This window comes from Phalaenopsis equestris, unplaced genomic scaffold (assembly GCF_001263595.1).
Source record: "Phalaenopsis equestris unplaced genomic scaffold, ASM126359v1 Scaffold000121, whole genome shotgun sequence".
NCBI classification, from domain to species: domain Eukaryota; kingdom Viridiplantae; phylum Streptophyta; class Magnoliopsida; order Asparagales; family Orchidaceae; genus Phalaenopsis; species Phalaenopsis equestris.
The window spans coordinates 642,881-651,805 of record NW_018164563.1 but is presented as its reverse complement, the minus strand read 5'-3'; the positions used below and the strand labels follow the sequence as shown (position 1 = coordinate 651,805).

At 34.9% G+C, this 8,925-nt stretch overlaps 1 protein-coding gene across 1 annotated transcript; it reads left to right on the top strand.

Moving 5' to 3' along the window:
- The first annotated feature begins 2,587 nt into the window (after positions 1–2,587).
- LOC110021122 (uncharacterized CRM domain-containing protein At3g25440, chloroplastic) lies at positions 2,588–8,704 on the top strand. Its single transcript, XM_020719470.1, has 5 exons — positions 2,588–2,707; positions 3,184–3,269; positions 3,369–3,618; positions 6,970–7,371; positions 7,454–8,704. The coding sequence occupies exons 2-5, from the start codon at positions 3,211–3,213 to the stop codon at positions 8,348–8,350; spliced, it is 1,608 nt and encodes a 535-aa protein (XP_020575129.1). The 5' UTR covers positions 2,588–2,707; positions 3,184–3,210; the 3' UTR covers positions 8,351–8,704.
- Positions 8,705–8,925: the final 221 nt, after the last annotated feature.

The window sequence follows — 8,925 nt, the reverse complement described above, 5'->3', positions numbered from 1 at the left end:
CTAATGGTCTTGCTATCCTTACAACTATCCCTTATCTATGGAGGTTTTTGTACTTTGTTAGGTTATAAAGAGTGAGACAATCAAACATAACAATTGGTTTTTAACTAGATTTTTCATTTAAGTAATTCAAATAATAAGTCAAAAAAGGATGGTGATTAGTCAATCTTTTATAACTAATTATTCCTTTTATAAAAAGGAAAGTCCTGAAATTTATGCTATCTAGAAAATAGTCAGTATTTTAGTGCATCATTCACACTTAACAAGCACATAGTGTATTTGAAGCATACAATAAGTTTAGATGGATCTAATCATGCTCGGTATGATTCCATGGTTAGAATTTTTAGCTCTCAAGTGCTACTGCTTCAATTTTATCTATTGGGAAAGCATTCTCCAACTGGTATGACAGAAGGGCAATCAGATGGGGCCAAACCAATGTTATCTAAATAATACGAATGATTCTCATATGTAGAAAAAAGTGAAGGGGTCATCCTTTTACTAGCAGCAAGTTTGCCTCTTCGTCGAGCTAGGCATGTTGGCCAAGGTTTTGTTGTTTCCTTTTCAACAAATGTGTTCCTAATCATCGCCATCATATGTTCCTTAAGTTCATTGAATTGGTGAGTGACAAACTCTCTGGTGAAATTCATGTTGTTTATGATTTTTCTTTTGGTTATTTTCCTTGCATTGCTCATCTTCTTGTTTGTGGCTTGATCTGCACTCACCGCTTTCTTTAAGGATGTTGAATCTTATTTTGTTCATAGAATTACACCCAAAGGAATAGAGCATGAGAAATGAGAGAGAGGAAGGGGTCAAGTAGGAGAGAAAAAGAGAGAGAGAGAGAGGGGAGGAGGAGATTGTTATGACTTTAAGAGAGTTTCATTAGCATGGGAAAAAAGGAGAGAGATATACCCCGTTACATTTAAGATTTCACATTTTATATGAGCATTTTCGCTATATAAAATAAACAAAGGTCATAATTATGTCTGGATTTGTCGGGATCACTAGTTGTTTTTTTAATTACATCATCATTTAAGTTGAGACCTTATTTGTGGATTCCCTCCCCAAATCTTAGAGCCATGGGGCAAATGGGTCTCAACTCAAAGAAATCATTCAATACTTATTTTTGGGAACCCTCTCTTTGCCATTCACATTCTCCATGTTCATACTCTATTATTTTTACTTGGTTGTTCGAATTCTATTACTCACACTTAATTCATTGTGTGTCCGAGTAGATGTGTATAGGCTAAATTGTCTCAATCATATTATTTAAGTTGAATCTTCTAATATACCAAGATCAATCCATTTATACTTGTCTTTGTTTCTGTGTTTTTTTTTATACATAAATTATAACAAATAATATGAATTATATGGTTGTTAATCAAATAAAATTATCAAATCGAATTTAAGTTGACTGCTTAATTCAAGTCCATTTTAGCAAATACCACTTGTGCCCTCACCCTGCATGTAGCCAACATCGAAGCACTTTGACCAAGCAATTCTCCTTTCTTGCAGCCTTTTCTTAGTTATAACTAGTTTAGCTTCCTCATCATGCACGAAGTACCCGCATCGGTTATGTGTTAACCTATGCTCTCTCTCTTTTCTCACATTCTTTATTATCTACTCTATCTCTAATGGCCTTGTTATCTTTGCAATTATCCATCTATCAACAAAGGTCTTTCCACTTTGCTGGGATAAAGAGCGAAAAAATTGTGACAGTCGCAGTTGTATGCCATGATAATTTCTTCTTCTAGAAAGGAAAGTCACAAAATTTAGGTTATCTTAAGGGCAAGTATGATAACATATTAGTTTAAAATTAGTAAGATTTAGCAAATCATGTAAATTCTCAATAAATCTTGGATTAGTTAAATCTAAAAAAATGTTTGACAATAGATGCAGTTAAATCATGTCAAACTTCCTCATACTCTTTGTCGGGATTCAAAAAAGTTGTCATGCTTGTTAGAAAAAAAATATATAATTAAACTTTAATTATTTTACTTTTATGATGAAAACTAATTATTAAATTTAATTAAATTAGAAATAAATTGTGTTTCAATTATGTTAATTAAAAATCAATTATACATTAAACAAACAAACTATTAATAAATTTATTAATTAAATTAATTACTTATTAAGCAATAATTTAACTTTATTCAATTATTAATTAATTATAGTAATTAAAAAATACCTAAAGTTTTATTATATAATTTAAAATTTAAAATTAAATTTTATTAATTTATAGCGAGTTTTAATATGCAAGAATTTATGAACCCAAATTTATATATTTATAATTATTTTGATAATATATAAATTAATTATTAATCAATTAAGTTAATAAAATTAATTAAATAAAAATAAACTAAAACCATAAACCCTTCACCCCCTTAGCCTTCTGCCCGAAACCCTCGCCTACATCCTTTCCCAGCCTGCCCCAACTTCGTCTCTCTGCCCAAAACCTTCGCTCATGTCAGTCCCCCTCCCGGTTTCGCCCAAAACCATCGCCTTTTTGAACGAATCCTCGGAATACAGTCACTATTAGAGCTAGCTGGTAAGGCAACGACGGCATCGCGGCTTACAGAGACCCCTCCTCGGAATACAGTCACTATTAGAGCTAGCTGCTAAGGCAACGACGGCATCGCGGCTTACAGAGACCCCCGAAACTCCCATCTTTCTCATCCTTCCACTACGCTCCTACCAGAAACCAACGAGGAAGGTAATCCTTTTCGCGCCATTCTTCCTCTTTGACGATTCACTGGATTTAGTAAATCCGGGATTTGCGGTGGAAATCCGATAAATTCGAATTTATGAAAGCGGTGGATTTATTTTGTCCGGACTGACTGTCTGGCAAGATTAAGCCTAAATCCAGGTTAAATCCTGGTCTAAATCCGTTGCCAGACGGCCCCTTAATATTCGAATGTTTCTCTCTTTGTTCATCAAACGGATGAACTTGGCATATTTGATTCAATTGCGATAGATTATATTCCAATTGTTTTGCGTGTATGGCGGACAGGTTTATGTCAAATTTCAGTAATTAGAGGTTAACTTGTTGGCATTTATAGGATGCTTATGTATGTATGATGATTCTTCGATTTTGTTCTCGATAGAATTATGAATTTTGAAGCATGAAGTTAGCCTGTTCTATTTCGGATTTTCGTTTTGATTGTTGCCTTGCTCTGTATGCTTTTGTAGATCTTTTGAACCATGTAGGATGCGATCATGTGGGCTTTTAAGCGTTTTGAGGGGCATTTCTTGAAGCTGTTGCCACTTCTATCAAGGTACCAGTCAAAGTTAGCTACTTAACCTATGAAATGATTGTTCTTGAATAAAATATTCTTCACTACAATCACTATACTTATGTGGAGTAAATTTTATAGAGGTGGAACCAAGAATTTGAATGGTGGCTCTTCTATCATCACAAAAGCTAGTCAATATGGCCCTTCCCTGTGTAGTTCATTTGGTTGTTTCCATTTGATGTCTACAATGAAAGGAAGGGGCATGCGATCCAAGGTAGAGAAGAGAATGCGGAGAGAATCAGCAAAAACACTGACGGAGCATCGGCGGTCAAAAAGAATTCATAAAATGCTAATGACTGAAGATGAGAAGCTCATTTACAGCTTAAGAAGGGTGAGCTATTCCTTTCTATTGTGGATCATAAATTATCTAAGCTTTTTACTTAAAGGAATTTCATTACTGTGTCATTTGGCTTAAAAATTACTCTGAATATGGTAATCTTCAGTTTATCTGTTAGCTGCGTTTGAAATTTATTCCATTTGAGTTATTATTAAGCACTAGAAGAATGGATGAGTTACATAAACTGATGAAACCATCTGATTTGTTCTTTCTTTTCATTTTTTGTTATTGTTGTTGGTTATATCTGGTTGGGGGTCTTTTTTTTTTTTTTGTTTTTAATTGGGAAAGCACGGGTTTTGAGTTACAATTGGATTTGATTTATTCTTTGATTTGCTCTTTTCTTTGTGATAATTAAAACCATTTGGGTCATTTTGTTGGCTCTGAGGTGCTTAAATGCCGTCTTTATTGTGCTTTGATTAGGAAAGCTCCATATTATTTTGGTTCTTAGATTGCTTTTTATATTGACTTTTTAAAATATCTATTATTTAGCTTAAGGTCTACATCGCTATTTTGTCAGTCTATATACCAATGCTTGATCATGAGCATGCGTGCAATGCAAACTTTGAAAATTTCTCAAAGTCTATGATGTATGGTATTGTTACAGTTATAATTAGTTTTACACACACACACACACACACACACACACACACACACACATATATATATATAATATCAGCTTAAACCTTAAATATGAGAGACACAAGCCTATTAAATTTTGAGTTGAGGGCATGTTTCACACTTCACATGAGTGGCTATGAGTTGCATGCCTCATGCCAAAAATACTTGAAAGATGCTTTATGGAGAAATTTTTTTCAATGTGCTAAGGAACATCTTGTATTGTGCAATTTTAAAACATAAATAAATCTTGCGAGATTCTCCTAGAAAATTAAACCATTAAAGCATTGATCATCCTTGAAAAGTGTGCAAGTGTGAACTCAAGAAGATATGTGCAGGAATTTCTTGAAACAAGGAAACCTAGACTAATATTTGTAGAATTTTTTAGGCATTTGAGTTTAAATCCCAACAACTAAGTTAATTGAAGCACAATATGAATTTCCTGTTTGTTTCAATCTAATCTGACGGCAAGGTGCACCAGAAGCAAAGCAGTTTGCCAGAAAATGTTCAAAAAATTGTAGCCTTGGATATTTGACTATGAATTCCTGTCAATTTTTTGTTTTCCTGTTTGGTCTGTAGAAATTTGTTTATCAAATCGAATAGTTGCAAAATTCTTTTAAAACATTTCACCCCCAAGTGTTTGAATTGGATTGGTTATGCACTCATTCTAGTTATTAACTGTAGAGTGGAAAAATATAATTGAAGGGGCAAAACTTTCACCTTGGTTTGGCTAGTGATCCTATGCCGCGTCCTAATCTCGTGACTGAAAAGGATTGTGGATTGTTTCAAACAGCAATCCAGTTCACGGACTTGTGAATAACTCTATAACCTATCCATTTCATTTGCCAAAAGATAAACTCAACAATCTATTCTTTCCCCTGGATAATGTAGAATCCTCACAATATTTTTCTTTTTTTAGTTTTATAACATGCACACTATCCGTGGATATGGTTAGGCAAAAAGGTGTATTACTTACAAGGATGGTTGCTACAATAAAACTTTTAAAAACAATGATGCTCTGCAAATCAAATGCAACTTGGAATCGCAATGGATAAATCTTGCTAGATTCTTCCAAGATTATGAATCCATGAGTATTAATCTTCTTTTGAGATCATGCAAGTGTGAAATCAAGAAGTCATGCATAGGAATTTCTTAAATCGAGGGAACTAGTGGACTGTTATTTCTATGACTTTGGAATCTTTTGAATTAAACTCCCAATTAGTTATATAAACCGATTGACTGGCAGGAGTTTCCCATTTATGTCCACTTTTTTCACTTGTTAGTTGCACTAGAAGCCAAGAGCTCTGCTGTTGAGTGTGAAAAGAATTATAGGTAAAAAGAAATTCTCCCAAAGAATTTGAATTGGATAGAGCAAGGAAATGAATCAATGATCCATTATGTGCGCTATGTTATTTTTAATAGTAGAGTATAGAAAAAATATCTAAAAAACAAAAAAATTGTCATGGTTTGGCTTCTCATTGACCCTATACGTACTCCCCATAAAACCATGAAAAGGATGTGAATTATTTTAATACACAATTCTTTTCACTGTATTGGGGCACCTTTACAACCTATTTGTTTCACAGGTAAATGGATCAAACCAACAACCTATTCTTCCTCCGGCTTATGCAAAATTCTCATTTTGACTTATACAACTTACACATTATGAGTAGAGATGGTGTTCTTAAAAGATAAGGCAGAGACATAAGTGAGAAGAGAACGCAAAGGCTATTACACAATAAAATGCCATGCTAGATGCGAATTTGTAGAAACAAAGATGCTTTGCAAAATCAGAAGAAACAACTTAAACTTTCAATTGATAATTCTACCTACAGTTTCTTAAGAATCTGAAGCCACTAGATTGTTGATCTTCTTTGAATAGTTTGCAAGTTGGAGTTCTGCAGGAATTTCTGAAAACGGGCAACTATTGCTAATATTTGTTGAACTTTGGAAGCACTTGAATTCAAATCCCAACAAGTAAACCACTGATACACATTTTTTTTTTTATTATTTTGTCTTTCAACAATTTGATATTTTGAAAAATTCTGACGTAATGGGCCAGTTCTTTACACTCATGGTGGTTTTCAGTTTCATCAGTCAATCAGGCTCTACAAAGTTGGCTTGCCAATCAATCAAGCCTTGGATCGAGAGCTTTAGCCACTTACAGCTTTCTAGTTTTGGCATTTTCCTTACATTATTTTAAACTTTAAACCGAATAACCTATTATTAACTTCATAGCAAACTTTTCAGTTGCTAGATTTTTCCTATTTCTTCATCAACTTAAGAAAAATTTCTTTTTTTGCAGAATCATAAGAACTTCTAAGATAATCTTTCTTTAATGCAAAGTGTGACACACTGTTGTGAGCTGTTAAAGTGCACCGCTAATATCTATGCGTTGACTCTGTTTATACGTCAAAGTTAATACATATATTGTGTTGTTCTTTCTGTTTTTATTCTTTGTAATGGGCATTTACTGTTTCTAATACAAGATTTCCATTAGCATCTTGCATATCTGTGTGAAGATCTTAGGACCATAGGTATTTTAGCTTTGATTTCATGTATTTTTATTGATATGAATGCTACTAGCTTGTTGGGACATACCTGACTGAAGAAGATATTATGACCATAAGTATTTTTGCACTCCCTCTGTGCACTTATTATTAATATAAAAGCTAATAACTAGTTTTTTTTCATATATTTTTATCATGATTTCAGCTTCAATTTTTTTAGGCCAAGAAAAAGGTTGCTCTGCTTCTACAGAAGCTGAAAAAGTATGAGTTGCCGGAGTTGCCTCCACCTCAACATGACCCGGAACTTCTAACTTCTGAACAGCTTCAAGCTTATAAGAAGATTGGATTCAGAAACAGAAATTATGTGCCCGTCGGAATTCGTGGAGTCTTTGGAGGTGTTGTCCAAAATATGCATCTCCACTGGAAGTTTCATGAGACCGTACAAGTTTGTTGCGATAATTTTCCAAAAGAGAAGATTAGAGAGATGGCCACCATGCTTGCAAGGTTAAGTGGAGGCATTGTGGTTAATATCCACAATGTGAAAACAATTATCATGTTCCGAGGCAGGAATTACAGGCAACCGAAGAATCTGATTCCCATCAATACTCTCACTAAAAGGAAGGTCTGTTCTGTTCCTTATTTCTTCTGATACTGTGGTCTGAATATAATTCTGTTGAAGCTTAGTCCTTCCATATCTTCTGCAGGCCCTTTTCAAGGCTAGATTCGAGCAAGCTCTTGAATCGCAGAAACTGAACATCAAGAAGGTAGAGCAACAGCTTCGTAGAAGGGGAACAAATCCAGAGGACCCAATTGCCATGGCCAGCATTCAAAGAGTAGCTTCTACATTTTTCCGTGCCATCGATGAGAAGGAAGGAACTCCTTATGTTTTCCGTGAGAATGCGAAACTGATACCTGAAGCTAATGAGAATTCGAGGGAGGAGGATCTCGATGAACTATCTCCCGAGTACAGCGACCAAGAAGAGCTAGATAGGTTCATTGCTGAAATTGAGCAGGCTGCTGATTTGGAGTGGGAGAAAGAGGAAGCAGCTGAGAAAGAAGAAGCATCTAAGATCAGATATTGGGGAAGAGATGATATTGGATTTGGGTTGAGGGGTAGGAGCCAACAAAACTGGAGGAATTCGGATTCAGATGATGATAGGGGCCATCCGAGACATTTTGCTAGAGCCGACGGCACGCAAAGGCGAAATACTCTGAAGAAATACGAAGATGACGAGGACGTCGAGGAGGCTTCAGGTGAGGATTGGGAATCGGATGATGATGTCGATAATGTGATAGCTGGCATTGAAAACAATGCCTCGGATGCCATTGTGAGCAAGGAAGAAAGTCATGGATTATGGAGAAGCGCAAGAGGGAAAGGTGGTGGTAGTGAGAGAGTAGAAAGAAGAGCTGCTAGAGTGGATTATTTTTCAGACTTTGATGGCTCCTCAGAGGATGTAGTGTTGGATTCAGAAGGTCAGGGAAGAGTAGGACTGTCTGCTAGCAGTGATTATGAGGATAGTGATGGTGACTATGGCCATGAAAGTCTGAAACCAATTAATTCAAAGAATGAAAAGGTTGATAATGGTAGTTACAGTGATTAGAACCATAGTATTAGAGCAATACAGTTGGTTCAATTAGCAACGTCCCTCCAAAGAGAAAATATTACGTGCGGATTAAGTATATGCGGAGTGGTGGTATCGTGCTGATATTGTGGTAAATACTATCACGAGATCCCAGAATACCATCAAATCCGCATCTATCTTGTCACGCGTGATATTTTTTTTCTCCCCAAGGCTATTTTCATCCTGCTTGCACCCAAAATGAGTGTTTTTAATTTCAGCATTCTTGATTCTAGAATGCATTGCAAGAAAGTAAAAGGGGGATTAACATATGCAGCACATAAGTTTTATGTATTTATATGTTTAACATTCAAATTTTGAATTTATTTGGGGTTATTTGGTTGCAAGTATTGTTAGTGTAGTTTAAATTGAGTGCATAGCTTTCTGAAATCTTAGGTATTTGGCAGTAAATACATTTAGCTTATGCAGATTGAATCAAGACTTGAAGGTGAATTGAAGATGGATAACTTGGAGCACAAAGATAGAAAATAATTGGAAACTTCTTGTATGATTTATTTTTTTGCTCACAATCAAATATATACACTTAATTAATTATT

What these genes read in the sequence shown, in the direction of transcription:
- LOC110021122 (XM_020719470.1), top strand. Translation starts at nt 3,211, where the DNA reads ATGTGGGCTTTTAAGCGTTTTGAGGGGCATTTCTTGAAGCTGTTGCCA. An exon ending in CTGTTGCCACTTCTATCAAG is followed by an intron (nt 3,270 to 3,368) that starts GTACCAGTCAAA and finishes TAAATTTTATAG; the next exon opens with AGGTGGAACCAAGAATTTGA. An exon ending in TCATTTACAGCTTAAGAAGG is followed by an intron (nt 3,619 to 6,969) that starts GTGAGCTATTCC and finishes CAATTTTTTTAG; the next exon opens with GCCAAGAAAAAGGTTGCTCT.